General features: G+C 40.7%; 1 protein-coding gene across 1 annotated transcript in view; it reads left to right on the top strand.

Annotated features, from left to right (window-relative positions):
* The window catches only part of BMS1 (BMS1 ribosome biogenesis factor), a 46,452-nt gene that overhangs the window by 4,029 nt on the left and 15,624 nt on the right, over positions 1-26,799 (top strand). Inside the window, exons 4-13 of the mRNA XM_080688167.1 lie at positions 750-829; positions 4,447-4,635; positions 5,232-5,374; positions 6,089-6,210; positions 6,521-6,714; positions 7,705-7,844; positions 11,589-12,334; positions 12,714-12,815; positions 13,557-13,711; positions 16,647-16,728. Of these exons, the coding sequence (XP_080544293.1) occupies positions 750-829; positions 4,447-4,635; positions 5,232-5,374; positions 6,089-6,210; positions 6,521-6,714; positions 7,705-7,844; positions 11,589-12,334; positions 12,714-12,815; positions 13,557-13,711; positions 16,647-16,728 (1,953 nt within the window). The remainder of the gene's footprint in view (positions 1-749; positions 830-4,446; positions 4,636-5,231; positions 5,375-6,088; positions 6,211-6,520; positions 6,715-7,704; positions 7,845-11,588; positions 12,335-12,713; positions 12,816-13,556; positions 13,712-16,646; positions 16,729-26,799) is intronic.

Genomic DNA, 26,799 nt, shown 5'->3' on the forward strand with positions numbered 1-26,799 from the left:
AGGTTTCACATCTGCAGAGTCAACCAACTATGGATCAAAAAGAGCATTTCATCTGTGGTTGGGAATCTGCATATGCGAAGGCCAACTCTATGCATTTTTATGAGCCATTTTATGTAAGGCAGTTGAGCCCCTTCGGCTTTTGATATCCATGGGGATCCTGGAACCAATCCCTGTTGATACCAAGGGACAACTCAAGTTTTGGGGGAGTCAAAGATTATATGCAATTTTCTACTGCATAAAGGTTGGCATCCCTAACCCCCTCATTGTTCAAGGGTCAACTATAGTTGGACTGAGGCTTCTCTGTCTTTAAGACATTTTTGTTATGGTGATGATTTCTTTAAACTTGTTTTAGAAATAATGATTGTTCCATGAACATTCTGCTGTAATAGGTTTGAGGATTTTTTTTAGCTATAGTGGGCACACAGGAAGCTTTGATAGAGGTAGAAGCACTGGCCCATTACTGAACAGCAGGATCAGGGTCATGAAATCCACTTGTCTGCCCATTGTAGTCGGGATTGTACCTGTTTGAGCACTTCATTCATTTGAGTAGTCTTGTGATATTTTAAAATTAGAGAACATAGCAAGAAAACCAAGATGAAATATATTTTACCGATTTTCTTCTATAAAAATGAATTTCTGGCATACTCCTATAAGTGTATATGGTGCTTTACTTGATGCAGTTAAAAATGTTAATTAGCGTTAATGGATATATTTTTTCAAAAGTACAATTTTCATCTTTTCACTTAAAGGTAAAAAGCGCAGACTCACCATTATTGAATGTGGATGTGACATTAACATGATGATTGACCTGGCTAAAGTAGCAGATTTGGTAAGTTAGTGTGGGCAGTGGGTTTCTGACGGGGACTTAGAGCAGTGTGGTGGGTATTTATCCCATGTTGAAGGGAAGAAAGGCTTATGATTTTTAAGGAAGTGGTGAGTGTTATGAGGGATGCAGTAGATGTGCTTGATGATGGTCATAATAATTTTTGTTATAAAAATGGAATGTGCACAATGAAATGTATTCTAAAATCTAAAAGTAAATCACAGGACAAAGAAAACCTTTAATGAACATAGCTAATAAAAGCTCATTAAGATAGATATATATATGTATACATACATGCATAAATATATACATGAAACAGTAGTAACGGTCCATTTCTTGGACCCTTAGTGGGCACTGTGCTAACAGCTTTCTACAAATTTAGCTCATCTAATCCCCCAGTATGCCTTAGAGGTAAGTAGGTATTATCTTCAATTGTGATGGAATCAAGACTCCCAGAAGTTAAATGATTTGTCAGAGGGTGGGAACTCTACTCTTAGATGGTGCCAGAACCTCCGTTCTAAGTGATTATGATAAAACAAATACGTGTGTGGATTGCCCATGAGAAGTTGTCAGAGTTTAAAATAAAAAAATCTCTACAGTACTCAGCATATGGAAATTGTGCAGCCTCGATTGCATTTAAAAAAAATGATACTGTGCAAAAATAAAGCCAAAAAGAAAAAAATTAAGCCAGATTGATTAGAAAATGTGGGGTAATAGATACCTTGGTGTTTTGGCGTTTTTTTTTCATTCAACTTTTGGGATAGCTGTTTGATGACAGAGCTCCAGATTTTATTCTTTGGCCCAGGAAATCCTCTAAAATAAAAAATAATTTAATATGATGTTATGGCTATCCCATTTTAATATCAGAAAGCTAAATACTATTCAAATTTTCAACATGTAATGCTACCATTAATAAAAATGTTATTGTCAACACAAAATAGTATAAACTTATTAAATCTTACATACGTGAAATGATTAAAAGCTTAGCGTATGAGTCATTAGTTTCTCTTTTATGTAAAATATTCCAAGTCCTAATTTTATTTAATTAATATTTAAAATATATTTTTTATTGATTTCAGAGAGGCAGGGAGAGGGGGAGAGAGATAGAAACACCTGTGATGAGAGAGAATAATTGACCAGCACACCTCACATTGGGGATGGGACCTATAATCCGGGCATGTTCCCTGACCAGGAATTGAACCGTGACCTCATGGTTCACAGGTCAATGCTCAACCACTGAACCACACTGGCTGGGCCCAAGTCCTCATTTTAAAAGCATACACATACTAAGAAATAAGCCTTTTGTATACATTTTTTTAAGGTTTAAAAAGGAACACATCAATTCGGTAAAATATTCAAACTGTACTGCAGGGTGCAAACAATGCTTGTTTTCTGTTTCCTTGCTTCTCTCAGTTTCCCTCACAGCGCATCCTTCAGATATGTCTATACATACACATATAACCCTTTTGAAGCACACGGTGTTTATTATACTCAGGTGCTTTGTGTTTTTTTCACTTAGCATTTCTTGGAGGTAAATAAGTACTGTAGCTCAACCTTATTAAGTATTCCATTGTTTGTACCATAATTGATTTAACCTGGCTTTTGTTGATTGCTCTGGGTTGTTATAAAGCCTTCTAAGTCACAGCAGGCATACATAATACACGGATTTATGTTTGCATGCACATGTGTGTGCACTGGAGGAGTAATACAGGTTTCATTTATCTTCAGTTGGCAAAGGATGTAGCTAAGACAAAGATTGTGTTTGCCACCAATTTTTCTGATCATACAACTAATTACTTGTCCCTTGTCACTCCATGTTGTCAAATGGTATATGGCAGTGGTCGGCAAACTCATTAGTCAACAGATCCAAATATCAACAGTACAACGGTTGAAATTTCTTTTGAGAGCCAAATTTTTTAAACCTAAACTTCTTCTAACGCCACTTCTTCAAAATAGACTTGCCCAGGCCGTGGTGTTTTGTGGAAGAGCCACACTCAAGGGGCCAAAGAGCCGCATGTGGCTCGCGAGCCGCGGTTTGCCAACCACTGGGATATGGGGATACCACAGCCAGCCCACTCCCTGTCAGCCTCCTCCAGTGTTGTTGGACAGCTCTTTGTGCAGCTCTGCCTATGCTCTGCAGCAGCAGCTATACTTTCCACAGTGCTCAGCAGCCCACCTTGGAGTTTGTAGTTCAGGATTATGAATGTTCCATAACTTAATCAGATAAATGTTTCCGTATTTAAAAATTATTATATTTTTAAAACGTGTTTTTATTGATTTTCAGAGGAAGGGAGAGGGAGAGAACCAGAAACATCAATGATAACACAGAATCATCTATCAGCCGCCTCTTGTACGCCCCCTACTGGGGATTGAGGCGGCCACTGGGCATGTGCCCCGATGGGGAATCAAACTGACCTCCTGGTTCATGGGTTGACACTGAACTTCTGAGCCACACCGACAGGGCTAAAAATTATTTTTAATTATCTACAAAAAGATGAGGATAGAGATGTAAAATCTTAAAACTATAAGTCTCTAGGAATCAACTCTGAAATTATTTTGAAGGGTCATAAATTTTAAAAATTGTCTTATCTGCTTATCTTTTCTTGTAGATTACCATTTATAACTTTACTATCTTTTGACTCCATTCTAAACTGGTAGCCTTCTTTTTTTCGTTTCTGAGCAATTGCATGTTACAAATTAATATCTAAGATAGAGCTTTTCTACTGCATACTTCCCAGCAAAAGACTTGTTTTCTATATGAGAAAATTGAAACAAAAATATTTGGTTTTCTCTACGTTTTTTATATTTTTCATTTATTATCACTTCCTCCCATTTTTTGGATGTCAAAGATTTGGTTTCTTTGTTAGAGACCTGTTATTTGGCTTAAAAACACCTTGCCAAACAGTTTATTTCTTGAAGTAAGAACTTTTCCAGGTAAGGACTAAATTAGATGCAGCCTTTTCTGAGTTATTTCTCAGACAGCAAAATTCTGAAGTGGAAGTTTATATCTGGGTGGATATAGTCTCATGTTTGCTTTTTAGAGCAAGTCAAAGGTATTTTTTTTCTCTTATGGTAATTATCCCTAAATAATCACTTGATTTAGTTTAGAGCAGGAGTTAGCACTTTTTTCAATAAGGGGCCAGATGGTAAATACGTTAGGCTTTGTGGGTCATAGTTTCTGTTGCAACTACTTAACTTTGCAGTTGTAGCTTAAAAGCAGGTGTAGAGCCCTGGCCGGTGCTGAGTGGTTAGAGCGTAGGCCCGTGGACCAACGGGTCTCGGGTTCGATTCCTGGTCAAAGGCACTTACCTTGGTTGCAGGTTCCCCAGCCCCAGTAGGGGTGCGTGTGGAAGATAAGCAGTCAATGTGCCTCCATGTTAATGTTTTTCTCCCTCTCTCTCCCCCTCCTCCCACTCTCTCTAGAAATCAATTGAGGGGATATCCTTGGGTGAGGATTAAAAAAAAAAAGCAGGTGTAGGCAATACATAAATGAATTAACATGGCTGTATTCCAATAAAACTTTAGTTGTGAAATAGGTGCTGGCTAGGATTTGGCCCACAGGCCTTAGTATTCTGATGGTCTATTTTGGGTAGTTTCCTTGAGAAAATGTCTTCTGTTTTTAGGTTCTGATGCTCATAGATGCCAGCTTCGGGTTTGAAATGGAAACATTTGAGTTTCTAAACATCTGTCAAGTACACGGCTTTCCTAAAATTATGGGCGTTCTCACTCATCTAGATTCTTTCAAGTATAATAAGCAGCTGAAGAAGGCGAAGAAGCGATTGAAGCACAGGTTCTGGACAGAAGTCTACCCGGTGGGAAGATAATTAATTACTGAATACTGACCTTGTAATCCTTTAGAAATAGACTGCATGAGTGGGAGATCTTAACAAGCATCTCTACAGGACTCACCTCCTATATATCTGTTGATAGCCCCTGGCATACTTCCTCAAGGTAGTCTTTATTCTGGACAGACTCTTAGTGTGTCTCATTTGTCTGTCCCCCAGCACCAGGCAGGGTTGAATTTGCGACTTAATAGAGGTCCAGAGCTTCTCGTAGTTACAGGACCAAGAACGAGTGCACAAATACTGCCCCTCCTCCCTCCCCTCACACTGATGCGGCCCATTGGTCTCAGGATGCTTTGTGCCCAGGAGCCTCACTGCAGTATTCCAGACAGGTGCCACTGCTGGACTGCAGAGCAGTCTTGAAAGTAAATGTATTTGCAGTCCTGTCCTTACGAAGCCCTAACAAGATGGTTCCTCAGAGACTGGAGAGGTTCTGGAAGCATTGGCACCGTGGTTTGCTAGAAGTGTCCCTTTCTTCGCCTTGCTGGTTATTTAGAGGCCTTTATTTTAGTGCAGTTTCGACAAGAATTTAGTTGAAATTTAATTTCTTTTTTCTTCATGTTTAGGGTGCCAAACTGTTCTACCTTTCTGGAATGGTACATGGAGAATATCAAAACCAAGAAATTCACAATCTGGGTCGTTTTATTACAGTTATGAAGTTTAGGCCTCTGACATGGCAAACATCTCACCCTTATATCCTGGCAGACAGGTAAAAAGTGAATGTCATTTTTTCTTCCTTACCCAGATATTTCAAAGCTAAGGAGGTTAGAAAAAGAACAGTAATAAAGCTTATTTTTTACTTCTTTATGAATAGTGGAGGGAGAAATGTAGTTGAGGGAAAATATCTACTTTTTTTGTATCATTTCATAAAGATGCTGTGGCTTTGGGAATAAAGTATGAAATGTTTAGAAAAATGTGAGGATTTTGAAGCATTTAAGGCTATAGAATGTGGCTCCATCCTGCTTTTCCAACCTTAAGTTGGTGCTCCAGTCACTCAGGTGTGTCCTGTGTTTTCCTTCCTTTATGCTTTTTTTTTTCCATATTGTTTTCTCAGTCTGGAGTACCCTTATTCCACCTGCCAGAACCCAACCCACAGTAAAAAAAACCCCAAATCAAAGCTTATTCCTCTTCCATAAAGGGTTTCTTCTGGGTATGTTGTCTATCCTTCCCTGACCGCAGGGACATGCATTTCCCATTTCTGGGGTCTTATGGAATGTATATTTCATAGAGCCTAAGGTGCAATCATGTGTTTGCTTCTTTTCCTCTGGTAGATGATGAGCTGTGCTTCCTTATTTCTATATTTTCTATAATTTTCTAAACGTGTTGAGTGAACTAGTGAAGGTGATGAATTACTGACACGTGAAGGGGAGTACACGAACTTTGACATTCATTTCTGCCATGTGATTGGGTTTTATTTTTCTAGGATGGAAGATTTGACAAACCCAGAAGATATCCGAACAAATGCCAAGTGTGACCGAAAGGTGTCTCTTTATGGTTATTTAAGGGGAGCACATTTGAAAAATAAAAGCCAAATTCACATGCCAGGTATTCTTTCATTGCAAGATGTACTGTATTTGTAGAATTTTTTAGATGACTTCATCTTCTGAGGAAAACTTCAAATTGACCAAACAAGGTAGAGCCACCTTGCTGGAGGTTTTAAGAGTAACTCAGCTCTGCTTTGGCCGGCAAACACTGAGTTGCCAAGTCTCCTCTGCTCTGTTGTTAGCTGGAGAGACACAGTGCCAGTGTCGAGGATGCCCTTGTCGTGGTTGAAGCCTTCCTTCCAACTGGGGGCCATTCCTGCTGACAGTTGGTAGATTTGTCAGCTGAAGCCATTTTCCTGTCTCTCTTCCAGGTGTAGGAGATTTTGCTGTGAGTGACATCAGTTTCCTACCAGACCCCTGTGCCCTTCCTGAACAGCAAAAGAAGCGCTGCTTAAATGAAAAGGAGAAGTTGGTTTATGCACCTCTCTCTGGAGTTGGCGGTGTGCTGTATGACAAAGATGCTGTCTATGTCGACCTTGGTGGCAGCCACGGCTTCCAGGAATCGGTGAGGGTAGTCACAGGCTTAAAATTATTGGAGCTTTGTAACCTGTATTCATATTTATGATAATGCCTATTGTAAATATGCAGCATATTTAACCGCACTAAGCAGAAAGTAAAAGTCATGTCCCCTGTTCCTCCCTGCTGCAAGATGCACAGGATCCCACATCTCCCAACATGAGCACTGTAAGCAGTGTGGTGTCTGACTTCCACCTCTCCTTATATAAAATCATTGTGTTTTCTAGCTCCAGCTCTCTTTGGTCTTTTGTTTTCTATCTAAACGTATAATGTTTATTTAGATTTATATTATCTGTAAATGCTATAATATATCTGTGTGTATGACAGAGAAGTAATATTTGTTATATGAGATCTAACTATAAATGCTTTTACAAGATTTGGCACTTAGGAATATGTGATTCTGTTGTTCCCTGTTAGTATTTGTAGAGCTATTTCTGTCTGTTGACAGTTGTGTAGTACTTCATTGTATGGATATACCTCATTTACTGAAGCAGTCTTCGGAGTGCTGATGGGCTCACCGCTTATCCCCTAGTTTGAACGGTGATGCAGTGAGACCTCATACATGTAGCTTTGCTCAATGGGAGGGATCTTCCTATGCATTAAATTCTTTGAATTGAAATTTTTGCATCAAGGGTAGCAATATTTTTCTTAACGGATTCCAGATTTTTATTTCTTTTACTGTTCTGAAATGGGATTTAATTGGGCTAAAGTGAGTACATTCTGTAGCTTCAGCACCTGAAGTTTTTCTAGCAAAATATTTAGGTTATCAGGTTATGTACTCCGTGAACTTTGAAAAAGTTTAATGAAGATAGAATTCAACTAGGCTTTGTTATAAGAATTTTCTTTTCTTTTTGCGGCAGGAAGAAGGGTTTTCAGGAGCTGTGTTTAGGGTAATTTTGAGAAAATAATTGAAACCAGTGTGTCTCTATTCACAATCCTTGTGCATTCCTCACTTTCTTTTTCTTGGTTGCCTTGGCAGGACGAGGCGAGGCCCACCCATGAACTGGTCCAGAGTCTCATTTCCACCCATTCCACTATTGATGCCAAGATGGCTTCAAGTAGAGTGACACTTTTTTCTGATTCCAAACCACTGGGGTCAGAGGATATAGATAATCAAGGGTAAGTTTGCTATTTTTCTGTTTTTAATTTTAAAAAATTCTACAGAAGAATTCTATCACCCAGTGTCCCACGTTTGGGCCCCAGTTTGTAGTGTCCCAAGTTTGGGCTCCAGTTTGTAGTGAACCCCTTTCACGTCCTGCGTGGTTCAGGGTTCAGGTTCAGGGTTCGGGCTCTGGAGGACGCCGCACGCAAATGAAAGAGACTAGACAAGAAAGTATAAATTTGGGAATATTGGGGGCCAGGCAGGAGCCCAACTCAAGAGGAAGGACTCCGCTTTGCTCCATCCTAGCGATCCCTTTTATTAAGACTATGGGATACACCCATAGCTCTAGGCAGGCAATTCCAGTAATAGCCAATCAGCAAGGATTTACATAAGATTAAAAGGTGGAGGTTGCTTTAGCTATCATTGTCTCAACTAGACAGTGGGTGGTTGGCTCTGACCTTTCAGAGCTTCAAGGTTGACCAGCCTTCCGGGTTCCTTGTCCACTCCTCTCTGCTAGTGAAGGCAATGGGCGGCTTCCAACAGCTATCATAACACATTTTGGTGGGATTCATTCCAGGGCGTTCTGTTTTGCTTTGCTTTGTATGTGCATATGTTTCTGAGGGCTCTTCCCCTAGGTCACATTACATGACTTTTTTTTTTACATGGCATTTCTTAAAACAATATGGAGAACTCTGTTTTTAACAGACCTAGAATATTCCTCAACTATCACAAAATATTTTTCATAGATTGCTTGTTAGAAGACCTGAGGCCACTTAGCTTCCTTTTAGTGGTCAAAATAGTGGAGCAAGCAGAGTCAGGGAGCTTGTGCACATGGCTGTCCAGAAGCCACACATTTTGTCTCTGAAAGTGTTACTTACATTGTGTTGTAGTATCTCTTGTGGGGTGATTTCCACTAATGTGTGGCTTATACAAATTATTTTCAGTCTGGGTTGGGAATTTGTATACCTTGTACATAGTTTTAGTTTTATTGTAGTAATTTGTGACTCCCAATACAAATCATTCTGAAAAAGATTGAGATTATCTAGTTTATAGCTTATCTTACCTAATAATAGAGAAACATGTAAATTGACCGTACCTCTGCTATGCCCACAGCCAGAGTGAGTATGCAAATTAACCCAACAAAGATGGCAGTTAATTTGCATACATACCTGAGTCCCGGGAACCTCCTCGGCTCCCAGGTCACTCCCAGCCTGCGATCGGGGAGGGGGGGTGGGGGCGGGGAGGACCCTTCCCAAGCCTAAAGCCTCAGGCGGAGGCTTTAGGCTTGGGCAGGGGCTGAGCCTGAGATCAGAGGGAAGGGGGAAAAAATCAATGGAAACATATCCTCAGGTGAGGATAAAAAGAAAAATAAAGAAAGAAATGTCATATCCTATGAAAGACACATCTTGAAAATGCCTAAAAAAAGTTGTCATTTTTTCATGGTGAAGGGATGGAGTCCATGTTGATGAAAACACCTTGGTGGCTGCGGTGACTGGCAGTGGCTGCAGCAGTGGGGTGATGGGGCTGGCGCCTTCCCCTGATCAGCCCAGTCACCTCCCGCAATGGGAGGCCAGGCTGCAGCTTAGGCCCACTCCCAACGGGGAGGGGGCCTAAGCCATCAGTAGGACATCCCCTGAGGGCTCCCAGTATGTGAGAGGGGGCAGGCTGGGCTGAGGGACCCCTCCCCAGTGCATGAATTTCATGCACCCGGCCCCTAGTCTATAATAATAAAAGCATAATATGCTAATTAGACTGGATAGCTGAACAACCTTCCGGATGTCATTCCGGATGTCCTTCCAGACCAAGCTGCAGTGGTGGGGGCCCAGCAGAAGCAGTTAGGGGCGATTAGGCAGGCAGGCGAGCAGTTAGGAACCAGCAGTCCTGGATTGGGAGAGGGATGTCTGACTGCCGGTTTAGGACCACAGGGATCGGGCCTAAACCGGCAGTCGGACATCCCCTGAGGGGTCCCAGATTGTGAGAGGGTGCAGGCTGGGCCTAGGGACACCCACCACCCCCCCTCCCCTGCCCCCATGCACAAATTTTGTGAACTGGGCCTCTAGTCTATAATAAAAGCATAATACGCTCGTTAGACCGGACAGCCGAATGACCTTCTGGACGAAGCCTGGGTTGTGGGGTTGCGAGGGCCGAGACAAGCCGCCGTGGCTACGAGGGCCAAGTCCCTTGCACGAATTTTGTGCATCAGGCCTCTAGTTATAAATAAATACAAATGAAGAAAAAAAATCATCTGCCTCTTAACTAGCAGATGGTATAGCATGGTAGTTGAGTGCAATAGTTCTACTATTTGGGGAAAACATCTCTAAGCCTCAGTTTTATAATCTCATAGGAGTTATGATTATTAAATGCAATAGTGTACATAAACTATTTAGTATGATGCAGATAATAAGTATTAAAGATCCCTATTACGGTCAATGTTTTTAGCTATTTTCATTTTTAAGTATTCTAGTCATCCTTGTTGACATGGACACTCTAATGCAGTTACAGTCATGATCATATAAAATTTCTGTGTATATTGTGAGCATTTCTTTTCTCTATAGTCTTTTTATATAGTCATCACTTATTATTGGTATATCTAACTTATACAATCTCTTAGTACAATTTTTAGTATTTTTTCACAATTTTATATAAACTACATTAAATAGCTTCATAAATTTTTATTTTATCTCGTGAATTTAGCATTTTTTTAAAAAGATATTTTTATTGATTTTTAGGGAGAGAGGAAGGGAGCGTGAGAGAGAGAGGAAAAAAAACACATGGATTGGCTGCCTTCTGCACACCCCCTACTGGGGATCGACCCTGCAACCCCAGCATGTGCCCTGACTGGGAATTGAACTGGCAACCTTTCAGTGCATGGATGACACCCAAGTGAGCCACACCAGCCAGGACTGGATTTAGCATGTTGATGATGATTCTTTATCAAGTATTGCATTGATGATTTCAAAATGGCAGTATTTTTTCTTTCTTTCTTTCTTTCTTTTAAATCCTCATCCGAGGATATTTTTCATTGAGAGAGAGAGAGAGAGAGAGTGAAAGAGAAAGAGACATTGATGTGAAAAAAACATCTATCGGTTGCCTCCCCAACAGGGATCAAACCTGCAACCTTTTGGTGTACAATGCCCCAATCAACCAAGCCACCCGGCCAGGGCAAAATGGCAATATTCTTAATTTGTTAGCTGATATGCTTTAACAAGGAGCTTTCATTTCTACCCCTTTATTTTAGTATCACTTGACAATGGACATTTTTTGTTTATTTCATTTGTTATTATCCTGTTGCTATCATTATTCTTTCTGTGCCTATGTTGTCCTTTTAGTCTGTCTCATGTCATTTTGGCACATTTCTTTTGCTCTTTGAGCACTTCCTGGCTGCTGACACAACAGGATGTTCCTGGCTACTTTGTGCTTTCCCTGCCTTGGACCTGTAGCTAGCCATTTTTCTAAGGATCCTCTGGTTCAAGCTTGGAATTGGTTGGTCTTCTAAAAGATCTATTAAGTACTTGCTTCCATTTTGAACAGTTTTTCACTAAAATTAGTCTTTTTTTTTTTTTTTTTTTTAAGTGTTGTTAGGGAACTGCGTATGAGTTTGCTTACTATTATAGTATTTATTAAATCATTCCTTTCTGTGCTATGTCATTTAAAACTATCCCTTGACAGTATTTTCTGCTTTGTATATTTATTGACTTGCCATTTCTAGATTAGCAGATTGTTTTACATGTTGAGTTATTTTGCTTTACTTGGTTATATAGGCTGTGGATGCCAAAAGAGGAAAAGCAGGTGGATTTAAAAACTGGTCGAGTACGTCGAAAAGCCATTTTTGGAGGCGAGGAGGATGAGTCTGGGGATAGTGATCCTGAAGATGATGAAGAAGGTGACAGATTGGAAAATAGCTCTAGTGATGAAACAGAAGAGGAAGAAGATGCTGAAGTGACCAGTAAAGTGTATATGGCTGACAAAGGTGCCAAACGGCAGAGACTTGAGATGGAAGAAGACACCGAGATAGACTTGCCAGCATTTGCTGACAGTGATGATGACCTGGAGAGGAGCTCAGCTGTTGAAGGAGAAGTAGAGGAAACTGATGAAAGCAGTGAAGAAGAGGGCTCCACTGCAGGAGAGAGGGATAATTTAGAATCTAAGGCTATAGAAAAAGGCAGTAAAGCAGGTCTTTTACACAGTAATGGTCTGAGTGACTGTTTGAATCTGGAGAAGACAATGAAAAAAGCAGCCCTCACTACTTCAGATTCTGGTCATTGCACAGCTGAAGAGGCATTTGCATCTGAAGATGAATCTGAAGGAAGCTCCTTTCTCAGTACAGAGGAAAAGGACTCAGAAAATGAAGCGCTTGTTAGGAAGAAGTTTCCAAAGACTTCTCAAGTGGTCAGTGATCAGAAACGGGGGTCAGAGAGCTTAATTGATGAGACCATTGATATAGAAGACTTACTCAAAGAGGAAGAAGAGTACAAGGAAGCAAGTAATTATTCCACAGAAACTTCAGGTATGCCTAAATTTAATTTAACTGCCCTTATAAACTTGGCACTGACATGTCTTCTATAATAATAAAAGCATAATATGCTAATTAGCCCAGACGACCTTCCGGATGAAGCCGGGGCTGTGAGGGAAGCCTGGGTCCTGGGTACCAGAGGGAAGCCAGTGCTGGCAGCAGGGGGAAGGAAGGCCTACTGTTGCACGAATTTCGTGCATTGGGCTTCTAGTTTTACAAATAAAATGTCTACATTTGAGGGTCTGCTGTTTTGGATATTTGTAAACTTCAAATATTATACTTCAAAAAAGGATTTCAGGGTGAATGAGCAGTGAGCTTGAAGTAGAGACGACAGATAAACAGCCTTAATTGATGTTGGCATTGGTCCTTCCAGGTGCCCTCAAATGGAAGGAAGACCTTTCCCGGAAGGCAGCTGAGGCCTTCCTGAGGCAGCAACGAGCAACGCCAAATCTCCAAAAGCTGATTTATGGGACAGGTAAAAGCTCTGGTTCATATCTAGAAGCATAGTAGTTCCTTAGACGATTTCTGGAAAGGCAGTGAGGAAATTGGTTGGAGGTTTGAGTGGTACTTGTGATATCTATAAGATATTTCTGGCTGTCATGGTTTGCATTTGGCAGATGTTTTTAATCTTCAGTTTATGTGTACCATAAATTGGTCCTATGAAATAGATTTCTGGGTTTGCCATAAAACTTTTGATGAGAATAGTCTTCATTATGTCATTTTGTCTCCTCTATACAAAGTCTTTTATGAGAATTTCTTATATGGTAGAATTTAGTGCCAAGAAAACACAAAGTGGTGAACTTTACATTGTGGTCCCTAGTTAGTACGTGATTAGAACAAGGCCAAAAGTGTATATGTGAGCTAGGAGCATCGAATCAGGAGGTGGGTGTGGACTGGCTTCCAGTCAGCTTTTGCCTAAGTTCTCTTAGTGACTAGGGACTCAGCATTCCTCCAGAGAAACTGTGATAACTGAAAGTTCGGCCTGTAATTCCCTTCCCTGCCCCAACCCCTGTTACTCTCCCTCCTCAACGTACTCTTTGCTGCTGCCCTGCAGGAAGATAGAAGTCTTCCAGACATGTTAAGCAGCAATTCCCTGGCTTCTCTCTGACTCATGTGCTCAGGGGCGCCACCATTCCTACCACAAACGGGACCCTCAGTCCCAAGTTCTCTAGGGTGTTGACTTGTTCTCCCTTTTCCATCTTGGTGGTCTCTTTAGTGACAGAGGATAATGAAGAAGAAGATGAGGCCAGGGAGGAGCTTGGAGGGTTGTTTCGTGTCAGCCAGCCTGCCAGAGAGTGTAAGTACAAGGCTGACTCTTTGGACTGCTCCAGATTTCACTTGGAGGTGCCCCATGATTGGGATTTAGAGGAGGTAAGACTGAATATGAATAGTACGTTTGATTTATGAGAAAATTGTTCTAAAAGAAGATCATGTGATTTTAATGTTGCCTATCTGTTATTTTAAGGATATTTTCCCAGATGTTGGAGTGTGTATTTCATGCATCCTAAACAATGAAATGTTCTGAGTTTGGTTAGACCATGTGCCTGTGTTATGGAGAAAAGGAAAATGTTCAGCTTTTAGTATGGATAGTATTTGAAGCATTGCACATAAATTTTATACATCTAAAATATTTTGTTTTATAATTTGAATGAATCTAGTGTCCCTCAGTTAGCAATTGTAATTTCTGTTGTTTATAAACACATAAATGTATTATACTGGTGGTAAATTTTCCTTCTTATTCACCACTCTCTGATTACACTGAAATTCATTCAGTTCTCAGACTTGCTAGGCTTGCTCCCCTCTGTTTTCTCTTCTGGAATGTTCTTCTGATCTTCCCAAGCTGGCTTCTTTTAATCATAAAATGTCCTCAGAGAGCTCCAGTCATTTATTATCACATTGGCTATTTTAATTTACTGAATAGCATTTATGTACTTGATGAAGTGTATTAACCATAACCATTTTTTATGGTAAAATTTAATACAGATTTTAGAAGACCACATAAAATAGTTGTTAACTTAATGAATGGGTTACTAGGTGGGGACTCTTGTGACCACCATGTGCCCATCCTAGTCATGGTCCTTCCCTTCCTTGCAGAAGGAACATGACTTTGTGGTAATCATCTCCTTCATCATTTCGTCCTCCAAGTTTTCATCATAAACACCATAGTTTACTCTTACCAGGTTTTTTGGGGGGTTGTTTTTCACTGTGCCTTTAAAAAAAAAAAACTTTATTGTTGAAAGTATTACATATGTCCCCTTTATTCCCCCATTGGCCCCTCCTAGCCTGCTCACTGTGCTTTTTAAAACTTTAAATATACGATCCTTTTCTCTGCCCATCTTCCCCTCCCCTTCCATTTAATTTGTTTAAGAAACCAAGTATTTGGTGTGTAGTTTCTCATATTATGGACTTTATGAGTTCCATTGTAACCCTGTGTGCAGTTTATCAGGCTCCTCTGTTCTCTGTGTTTCCTATAGAGTGGTGCAGAGAAATAGCAATAGAACTCTGTGATGATAGAAATAATTTATATATGAACTGACCAATGTGGCTGTTGTGGCTGTTGAGCACTTTATATGTCTAGTGGGACAGAAGAACTAAATTTTTAATTTTATTTAATTTTTGTACTTGGTGTGAGAGGAGTATGACTTAATTTGCATATGGAAATCAGTTGTCCTAACACTATTTGTTGGAAAGACTGTTTCTTTCCCATTGCCTTGTCTTGGCACCCTGGGCAAAAAAAATCACTTGACCATAGATATGTGGGCTTATATATGGACTTTTAATTGTATTCCATTGATCTATGTCATTCCTTGTGCCAGCACAATCCTGTTTTGATTACCGTCCTTTCATAGTAAGTTTTGAAATTGAGAAGTGTGTATCTTCCAGCTTTGTTTTCTTTTTAAGTTGCTTTATCTATTCTGGATCTCTTGGGTTTTCTGTATTTTAAGATCAGCTTTTCCATTTCTACAAAGAACCAGCTGGGATTCTGACAAGGATTGGACTGAATCTATACCTTAGAAAGTGTTGCTATCTTAGCAATATTAAGTTTTCTGATCCATTAACATGGGATGCCTGTCCATGTATTTGGATCTTAAATGTCTTTCAAGAATGTTTTGTAGTTACCAGAGTATAAGCTTTGCACTTTTGTTGAATGTATATGTAGCATCTTATTCTTTTTGATGCTATTATAAAAGGAACTGTTTTCTCATCATTTTTGGATTTTTTATTCCTAATATAGAGAAATGAAATTTATTGTTCTATGTTAATCTAGTATTTTACAACCTTGCTGACCTCATTGATTGATTAGTTCTGATAGTTTTTCAGTGGATTCCTTAGGATTTTTTGTAAACCAGATTACATCACCTGTGAATAGAGACAGTTTTCCTTTCTAAACTGGATGCCTTTTATGTCAATTTATTGCCTAATTGCCGTGGCTAGCACATCTAGTACAATGTTGAATAGAAGTGAGAGCAGATAGACTTTCCTATTCCTGATCTTAGGGGGAAAGCTCTCAGTCTTTCATCATTAAATATGATGCTAGTGGTGAGTTTTTCATGGATGTCCTTTATCGTGTTGAGGAAGTTTCCTTCTGTTCCTAGTCAATTGTGTGCTTTTCATGGAGGTTCTAATTTTTTAAAAAATTTGTTTGGTCTTTGGTTCCTCTAAGTCAGTGGTTGGCAAACTCAGTCAACAGAGCCAAATCAACAGTACAACGATGAAAATTTCTTTTGAGAGCCAAATTTTTTAAACTTAAACTTCTTCTAACGCCACTTCTTCAAAATAGACTCGCCCAGGCCATGGTATTTTGTGGAAGAGCCACACTCAAGGGGCCAAAGAGCCGCATGTGGCTCGCGAGCCGCAGTTTGCCGACCATGGCTCTAAGTTAGTTATTAAGCTTAATGAAATAAGGATCATCTGGGAACAGCTTGCCTACAGAACTTCTTGGCATAAAATAGATATGTTCAGTAAATGTTTAGTGAGTGAGTGCAGGCATGAAGGAATGAGTAAATGAATAGACTTGCTTTTGCATGCATTGTAATCATGCTAGCCTCAAGGCTACTTTTTGAGAATTAGGTTGTCTATGAAAAACATGACTCATAACCAAAAATATGATTCAGTTGAAAGCCAGACAGCCACAATAAGTCTGGAGTAGCAAATAGTAAATTAAAAAATGCTGTTTAACTGCATTGCCTTAAGAACACTAATAAACTTTGAAAATCTGTTGAATTAGTAAATATCTGTTTATTTATGAGGTCAGTGGCTAATAGGACTTTTCCTATCTAATTAAGTGCTGATGTTTCTGTGTAAGGTTATGAACAGTATCAGAGATTGCTTCGTGACTGGGAAGTGGGAAGAGGATAAAGATGCCGCCAAGATCTTAGCAGAAGATGGTAAGTAAAGGGATGTATCCTTTTTTTTTTTTTTTAAGCTTTTTAAAATTTTTATTTTAAAAAATATTTTTTATTGATTTTAGAGAGAGAGGGAGAGAGAGAGCGCGAAACATCAGTGATAAGAGAATCATTGATTAGGAATTGAGCCTGCAACCCAGGCATACGCCCTGACTGGGAATCGAGCTGTGACCTCCTGGTTCAAACTCTCAACCACTGAACCACGCTGGCCAGGCAAAGGATTACCTTCTTTAAAAGTTCCTCCATATTTTAGTGCTCGAAAATAGTAAACTGTAAAATGCTTTGGGGAACACTGACAGAGTTATGGGTAATATTCTGGTTCTTCTTCCATGGTGACATTATTTTCTCTCCCTGGTTAACTGACTAATTAGATAAAGACCTTGAAGAAAAGTGGGAAACTTTTCATAAATTTTATCATGTATTTGTTAAAAATAGATTTTTCTGTGTGTGAAAAATGTACTCAGCATTTACATTTTTCTTTTTAATGATAAAGGAAGCATGCACTTATCACTTAGAACAGGGGTGGGCAAACTTTTTGACTTGAGGGCCACAATGGGTTCTTAAACTGGACCGGAGGGCCGGAACAAAAGCATGGATGGAGTGTTTGTGTGAACTAATATAAATTCAAAGTAAACATCATTACATAAAAGGGTACGGTCTTTTTTTTTTTTTATTTCAATAGTTTTATTCATTTCAAACATTTTAACAAGAAGAATGTAAACACTAATTATTATAATTTGAAACTTCAAAAAATGGAGGAATCATAGCACAATAACATACCTTATATTGAAGATGGCAAAGGCAAAATAAAATTGCCTAACAAAGGAAAGGTACAAAAGCCTTTCAAATTAAACTTAAATATAATAAAAAATAATTTAAAACTAAAACAAATAGAAAAGAACAAAATGTAAACAGTAAATTAAACATTTTCTTCAGTGCAACTTCCAAATTATGCCCGGGACGTAGATGTAGATGGCAATGTAGACTGGGTTGAAAGGTTTTTGGTCTTTAAAACATCAACTTCAGTGGGAACAGTGTTGTTGGTCTCCTTTTTTAGCTAATGCATCAAAGTCTGTAGTTAGTTTTGTTGTGGCTATTCTCAGGATAGATCTGAGGTGTTCGTCAGTTAAGCTGGATCTGTGAGGGGCTTTGTTGATGTTCATGACGCTAAATGTCTGCTCACAAACATAGGTTGACCCAAACAGCACCAGTATCTTCTGTGCCATCCTCCAGATGTTTGGAAAAGTGGCTTCATTAAGTGAAGCATAAAAGTCTCTTAGTTCAAGAGAGCTGAATTTCTCCTTTAGGACAAGGTCAGACTGAAGATCGATGAGTTCCAGTTGCACCTCTTCTGGTGCTGTTTCAGGGTTTTGTGACAAAGGACAGGCCACCAGTTGAAGTGACTGGTCAATTTTTTCAACATCAGAAAACCGACGACAGAATTCTGCATACAGGTCATCCAGTGATTTGCTGTATTTCTTCACATTTTGGATGGTCTCCTTCTGTGTGGCTAGTGTGGCAAAATGAGTGAAGACTTTGTCTGAAATTTGTCTGGAAAAGAAAATCAGCTTCGATTAGTGTACATTGTACATGTCATGTACATACTGATCTTTTCCCTGTAGCTTCACATTTAGCTCATTCAAATGTGAAAATATATCTACAGCAAATGCAAAGTCACACAGCCAATTCTTGTCACTCAGCTCGCTCGGTAAATTCGTCAGACTTCCCCTTTAATTTCAAAAATGCACCAGTCTCTTCTTTGAGCTCCCACACTTGTTGGAAAACTTTGCCCAAACTCAACCAGCGGACACGAGAGTGGTAAAGTAAGTCGTGGTGATCCGCATCAGTTTCCTCCAGAAACTTAATAAACTGACGGTGCTGAAGTCCCTTTGCTCGAATGAAATTAACAAGCTTTACGACTGGATTAACAACACGATTAAGTTGTAATATAGACTTGCACAATGATTCCTGGTGAATAATACAGTGAAGAAAAATAACATCTTGGTTAGGGTTCTCCTCTTTCACTTTATCCTGAATTCTTTTTAGCAGTCCAACATTTTTTCCAGTTAAATTTGGAGATCCATCTGTCGTGACATTAGCAAGTTTACTCCATGGTAGCTTCATTTTCTCGACAGTAGACACCCGGTCATACAAGTCCTCTCCCCGTGTTTTTCCTTTCAGTGGCTCCATGGCTAAAAACTCCTCCGTAATTTCAAAATTGTCACTAATCCCTCAGATAAAAATTAAGAGCTGAGCAGTGTCCTTTACGTCATTACTTTCATCCAATGCTAGTGAATAAAACTTAAAGAACTCTGCCTTACTATTTAACTTGCTGGCCAAGTCTTCATCAATCAGTTCCACTCGACGAGTCACTGTCCTGCGTGATAAGCTGAGTTTTTCAAACATGCCTTTGCTCTCTGGACACAAGAGACCTGCTGTCTCTATCATACATTCTTTCAAAAACTCGCCTTCAGAGAGAGGTTTGCTAGCTTTTGCTAATTTGAATGATAGCATAAAACTTGCTTTGGTAGTTGTCTCTTGAATTACATTTTGCTGAGCCTGTAATTTAGCCATCAACCTCTGTGCAGTAGCTTCCCGTTCTTGAGGTGACTGCTTGCTAGCATAGTTGCCATGCTTTGTGGCAAAGTGACGGCTGAGATTGTACTCTTTGAAGACTGCAAGTGTTTCCTGGCATATCAGACATACCGGCATTGATCGGACTTCAGTGAAAAAATATTTTGTTGTCCACTCCCTCTTAAACACTTGGCATTCACTGTCCACTTTCCTTTTCTTTGGTCCACTCATGTTTAATATTGGGCTAAAACCAACAGTACCGTTCTCTTATTAAATTCTTTACTAAAATAAGACAGTAAAGTATAAAAACAAGTGATTAAATTTGCTCTACTATAACATTTTTGGTCTTCTAAAAAATATATATATAACAAAATCATCTGAAAAAGTTCAGACATGGGACAGAGGCACACCCTGACCATAGAGAACCACCCCTTTCCTCCATAGGAAACCTGTGTATCTTTCACACAGGCCCTTTGTTTACGGTAACACACATAGCTGCACATTGCTGTGTCTTCCAGACACACTTGTATGGGAGGTGCTAGGGCAGTGCAAAACATGGGTAACCAGTAGTTACCACTAGCACTTCCGTTACTGGCAAAAAACAGCCGCAGTGCACATAGTGTGAAAGAGCCCATTATCAATGTCAGATTGCATCCACTGGACTCTATAAAAACAACCAAGTGCCACTTTTAAATGCCCATTGCAACAGTTTTTCTTATTAAAAGCTGGAAATGGCAGGATATTTATATATATACCCCTACTGTGACAGCCTGGCAGAGCATTACAAAGGAGAAAACCCAGCATCTGGTGATGTCCATAAGTACAAGACTTCAGGCTGTCATTACCAGGAAAGGGTTTCATCCAAGTATTAGATATGAACATTTGATTTTCAGTTTTTCATTTGTCCAATTACTTCTGAAACCCTGAAATTAAGCGATTTTGTAATAAAATCTTCAGTTCATCACATTTCTATACAATCTTTTTGTTCAACCCACTGAATTAGGGTTCGTTCACACTAGCCGTGCTGCCGTTGCAGTGTGGTGCAGTACTGCAATGCAGCGCAGCTAGGGTCAGTGCAGGGTACACAGGTTTCCATCATGTTTGCGTTAATGCTAATGTGCAGTGGCGCATGTTAACACAAATGCCCTATAGCACGCATTTTTACAGGCGCAAGCAGGAGAAGCAAACGCAGCGCAAAATACATTTGTTTTGCCGCTAACACATGCAGTTAGTGGCCACGGTAGCGTTACTGATACCGCATCTGTATCAGCAAAAAAATGCAGCCGCAGCATGGCTAGTGTGACATGTCCTCTGTGTGTCTTTTTCCCTGCTGCGCACGTCCGCAGTGGGAAAAAAAACTGCAGTGGATACAAGCCCTAAAAGCTGAAAGTCTTTGTTGTTTTATTAACAAGTCATTGTGATGTACAGAATGTGGGAACAGGAAAAAATTGTGTTTGAGTAGAGCTCTTAATCTTAACCTCAGAAAGGCTCTCTTACTGTGCTCTCCAGGGGCGTGTCTCCCTACATCACCACGATAACGTGTCTACGCATTCCCAGGGTGATGTCGGGTGACGCGTCCGCGGGCATTACAAGGAGCCTCTGGAAGATTGAGAGGTTGTTCCTTTTACTGAATGGGCGGATATAAATCCGCCCACTCAGAAGAAGGAGCTGCGGCCGTGTTTCCCGACGTTGCCATGTTAACACTGCTGCTGGTGAAGGAGCAGAGGGGAGAGCAAGAGAACCCTCCGCTCTTTCGGCTCTGCGGGCCGGATAGAACAGCCGAACGGGCCGGATCCGGCCCGCGGGCCGTAGTTTGCCCACGGCTGACTTAGAATAAAACACTTAAAATAAAAAGTTAATATCTATATATATAAAAGCCTAAGCGACCGGAATGCTGGAACTGCTCAATGCAGGAGCTGCCCCCTGGTGGTCAGTGTGCTCCCGCAGCCGGCCAACCTCCATGGGTCCCTCCTCCCCAGCCAGCAGCTGGCAGGAAGGCAGGGCCAGCTGCGGGGAGGGGCTGTGGGAGGAAAGGCCCCAGCCGGCAGCCAGAAGGCCTCAGTCGACCCTGATCGCCAGCCAGGCCTAGGGACTCCATCCTTGGACAAATTTCAGTTTGGGGAGAATCTTTACTATTTTAAGTATTCTCATCCAGGAACACAGTATATCTGTCCATTTAATTAAGTCTTTGATTTCTTTCATCAGCACTTTGTAATTTTCATCATACTGATGGTGAATATATTTTGATAAGCTTATACTTATTTCATTTCGATTTATTTTATTTTGATTGATTTTTGTGTTTTTCTTTTATTCTGCTGAACAGTTCTAGAAGGTGTTTTTTTGGTTTTTTTCTTCTGTAGATTGCTTGAGATTTTCTACATCGACAATAATGTTCTCTCTCAAGCAGGGACAGTATTGTATCTTCCTTTTCGACCTGTATGCCTTTTATTATTATGTATTTTAAGTTATCTTTCTTATTATAATGGCTAGGACTAAGCTAAGAGTGGAAATCCTGCCTTGTCCCTAATGTTTTTCATTGTTATGTATGATGTCACTTTGGTTTTTCTGTAAATGCTTTTTATGTGCTCTGTTCCTCTTTATTCCAATCATGAATAGGTGTTGGATTTTGTCAAATGCCTGTCAGTGTCAATTGATAAGATCATGTGAATTGTATTCTTTACACTTTTGATATAGTGGATTACCGTGATTAATTATTGAATGTTGAACCAGCCTTGCATACCTGGAATAAATCTCACTTGCTCAAGGCATACAATTAATTCTTTTTATATGTTGTTGAATTTTATTTGAAGTATTTTGTTGAATTATACATCTGAATTCATGAGAGATATTGGTATGTATGTTGTTGGTTTGTTTTTCTGTTTGTTCTGTCTTCATCTGGTTTTAGTATCAGGGTAATACTGGTCTTGTAAAATGAGTTGGAACGTGTTCCAATATTTTCTGTTTTCTGGAAGAGATTGATTAGAATTGGGATGAATTATTTTTTTTTTCCTTTTTAAATTAAATTTATTGGGATAACATTGGTTAATATGATCATATAGGTTTCATGTGTGGTTTTCTATGTTACAAGATCTGGATATTGCACCGTGTGCCCACCATCCAGGATGAATTCTTGAAATGTTTGGTAAAATTCTCCAGTGAAATTGTCAGGGCCTGGAGTTTCCTTTTTGGGAGCTTATATTTACAAATTTTATTTCTTTATTGGTTATAGGACTATAGGTTATCTATTCCATCTTGCCTGAATTTTGGTAGGAATTGTTTTCAAGGAATATCAAGGCCTATTGGGGAAGTGAAAGTCATTAAGTGCCTTCTCCAAGAAGCCAGCTTGGGCATTCTTTTTATTTATTAATTTTATTTTTATTAATTTCAGAGAGGAAGGGAGAGGGAGAGAAAGATAGGACATCAATGATGAGAATCATTGATCTTCTGCCTCCTGCATGCCCCCCCCCCCACAGGGGAGCAAGCCCACAACCCCGCCATGTGCCCTTGACAGGAATCGAACCCAGGACCCTTCAGTCTGCAGACCGAGGCTCTATCCACTAAGCCAAACCAGCTAGGGCCAGCTTGGGCATTCTGAGCGTAATGTTCATAGCATCCTATTAATACCCTTTCATTCGTCGTTGCATTCATGATTCTTCATTTTACAGTTCTAGAGGCAAGTCAAGGTCAGGGTGCCAGCAGGCTTGGTGTGTGATGAGAGCTCTCCCCTTGGGTTGTAGACAGCCACTTCACACGCCTCTCCTTGCTGCATGCACTTCTAATTTTCAATTTTGTTGATGTCTGCTCTTTATTATTTCTGTTTTTTGTTTGTTTTAGATTATTTTGCACTTTTAAGATTGTCTTAGGTTATTGGTTTGAGAACTTGTCTCATTCTTAATGTGAGCATTTAGTGCTGTAAATTCCCTCTCAGCACTGCTTAGCTGTACCCCACAAATTTTCATAATAGTTGTATTTTTATTTTCATTCAATTCTATGCATTGTTATGTCTCCTTTGTGACTTCTCTTTGACCCATGCATTATTTTAGAAGTGTGTTGTTTAATTATCAAATGTTTAGAAATTTTCCTGTTGTCTTTCTGTTGTCTTAAATTATATTCTAAGACTACTCTTTCCTGTTGTCTTAAATTATATTCTAAGACAGTACTCTTATGATTTCAAACTATTTAGGTTTGTTGCAATTTGCTTTATTACCCAGAATATGCCCTATCTTGGTAGATGTGCTGTGGGTGCTTTAAACATTATGTATTCTGCTGTTGATGGGTAGAGTGTTTTGTATGTGTGAGTTATATTCTGATGGGTTGACTGTGGTTCAAGTCTTTTGTATCTTTGTTGATTTTTCTGTCTAGTTTTATCAGTTGCTGAGGAGGATGTTGAAGTTGCCAAGTGTAATTGTAGATTTTTATCCATCGCTTCGCTCAGCTAAATCAGTTTTTCCTTCCTATATTTGAGGCTCTGTTTGGTTCATACACATTTAAGATCGTTACATCTCCCAGGCAGGTTGATCCTTCATATCTTCGAGGGTCTCATTATATTTATCGGCCTTTTCTAGGATATTCTTAAAAAGCCTTATAACCGTGGTTTTGAATTCTATATCCAGTCGTTTGTTTTCCTTCATTTCTTTCGTTTGTGATCTGATTCTATGACGCCGCACTTTCACTGCTTCCCTGAGTTAGTAAGGTAGATTTGTGTGCTAGGTTTCCAATATGGCCCAGTGGGTCTGCCTCTCCAGTTAACCTGAGGTGGACACTCTTGGTGCACCCCTTTGTGGACTGTGTGTACAGCCTTGTTTGTTGTCTTGATTGTTGTTGGTATCACTGGGAAGAATTGACCTCCAGGCCAGTTGGCTGTAAGGATCAGCTGTGTCTATGCTGGGAGAAGTTCGGTGCTGGAGACAGCCTTATAGGATTAGACTTGCCAAATTGCAATAGCCTCTGTGCTCAGCTTGGATGGGGTGGAGTCTCAGTCTTGGCTTCCTGTCAGCCTTACCCTTGCGCGCACGTGCGCGCCTTCAGACCTCCACCCTCCCTGGCTCCTGAGTCTCTGCCCGAGAGTCCAGACTCCCCCCACAAGAGCGTGGGTCCCCAGGGGCTCGCCTGGAACCGGGGTTCAGTGCAGTCAGAACTGGGGCCCAATGGAGTCAGGAACCTCTGACTCCCTTCCACTAGGGAAAGCCTGTGGCAACCTCCACAGCCTTTGTGCGCACTGGCGTGCGCGCATGCGCTTTCAGTCCTCCGCCTTCCCGGCTCCCGAGTCTCCGCCCGAGAGTCCAGACTCCCCCCGTAAGAGCGTGGGTCCCCAGGGGCTCGCCTGGAACTGGGGTTCAGTGCAGTCAGAACTGGGGTTCAGTGCGGTCGGGGGCTTCCTTCCCCCTTCCGCCAGAGAAAGTCAGCCAGGCTCTCAGCCGCCCTTCCTCTCTGCGCGCACAAAAACCCTTTGCCATACCTCCAATTTTCTGTGAGCTTTTCTCTTTCCTTCTAGTTGTAGAATTTTCACTCAGCCAGCTTTCCTGTGGTTCTGGATGTTGTCCGTTCTGTCTTTTAGTTGTAGTTTTGAAATTGTTGTGCGAGGCAGCAGTTCAGGTGCTTACCTATGCCGCCATCTTGGTTTCTCTCAGGTTGATCCTTTTGTCATTATATATTACTAGAGGCCTGGTGCACAAAATTCGTGCATGGGTGGGGTCCTTAGGTGTGGCCGGCAATCAGGGCCATTTGGGGCCTTCCTGCCGGATTGGGGGAGGGACCACAGGAGGTTGGCCAGCCACAGGGAGGGACCAGGGGAGGTTGGCTATGGGAGCGCACTGACCACTAGGAGGCAGCTCCTGTGTTGAGCGTCTGCCCCCTGGTGGTCAGTGTGCATCATAGCGATGGGTCATTCTGGTATTCCAGTCACTTAGGCATATATATATATATATATATATATATATATATATATATATATATATATAGACTAGAGGTCCAGTGCACGAATTCGTGCACCAGTGGGGTCCCTCGGCCTGGCCTGTGGAATTGGGCCAAAACCGGCCAGGCTGAGGGACCCCACTGGTGCACGATCGGGGTCAGAGAGAGACGCAGGAGGTTAGCCAGCCAGGGAGGGACTATGGGAGGGCTCCAGGGCGTGTCTGGCCCATCTCGCTCAGTCCCAATCAGCCGGACCCCAGCAGCAAGCTAACCTACTGGTCGGACTGTCTGCCCCCTGGTGGTCAGTGCATGTCATAGCAACTGGTCAACTGTCTGCTCCCTGGTGGTCAGTGCACATCATAGTGAGTGGTTGAGCAGCATATCATTAACATGCTTTGATTTGGTTGAATGGCCAACCAGTCGACCGGACACTTAGCATATTAGGCTTTTATTATATAGGATGGTCTCCTTTTATTCAGTCCATTGGTGAAGGAGGGATTCTAGCCCTAGAGTTATGGGTTATGGTCGAACAGCCAACACCTGACACTGGACAGATGAGGACAGCTATGGTTTGTTAGTCATATACACCCAGAGCCCGACGGAAAATGACACTGCATGCCTTACAGCGATTGCATTTGGGAGGCAGGCTTTGTACTGAAAAGCACAGGATGACCATTGGTTTCCTCTGGAAGATGTGATTAGCTTTTTTGAATAAATTCATGGTTTGGCAGAGGGGTGAAGTGAAACCTGTTAGGTTGAGGACTAGATGAGGTGCAGCTGGTGTAACTGATAAAGGAACTAGGAGGATGGGGATCTTTTTTCATAGGGTGGAAGAATATCTGGCAGGCCTACTCACAGCTAGGCCTTTGGGGCCTGTGAGGCTCAAAGATGTCAGGGTAGCACATAAAATTTTAAGTCTTGGAGTTCAGTTAAGTCCCTGTCTGGCTCTGATAGTCCCTTCTTTGCCCTGAAGTTACTTTATGAAATATCAGTATATCACTTTCGCTTTTTTAAAAGTGATTTTACATGGTACATCTTTTTCCATCTTTTTACTTTCAACTTACTTAGGTCATTAAATTTGAAGTGAGCTTCTTGTAGATTTATGTGTTATGTGGCATATTTATCCCATTTACATTTAAGGTACTTGTGGATATGTAATTTTTTAAGTCTGGTATTTTATTATTTTTTATTTACTCTAGTCCTAGTTCTGTGTTTTTATTTTGTTTTGTTTTTTGTTGCCTTTTTCTTCTATCTTGACTTACAGTGTTTGTTTATTTTTAAATATATTTTTATTGATTTTAGAGATGAAGGGAGAGGAGAAAAAGAGATAGAAGCATTAATGATGAGAGAGAATTATTGATCGGCTACCTCCTGCACACCCCTTACTGGGGATTGAGCCCACAACCAGGCATTTGCCCTGACTTGGAATCGAACTGGGGACCTCCTGGTTCAACCAGGGAGCCACACTGGCTGGGCTATAGTGTTTTTTAGTGTGTCTCCTTGTATGGTTTTTGCAGTGTTTGCTCTGGGTATTTCGATCACATACTGTAATATATTAGCCTACTG

This window comes from Plecotus auritus (genome assembly GCF_963455305.1).
Source record: "Plecotus auritus genome assembly, chromosome: 9".
Classification (NCBI taxonomy): domain Eukaryota; kingdom Metazoa; phylum Chordata; class Mammalia; order Chiroptera; family Vespertilionidae; genus Plecotus; species Plecotus auritus.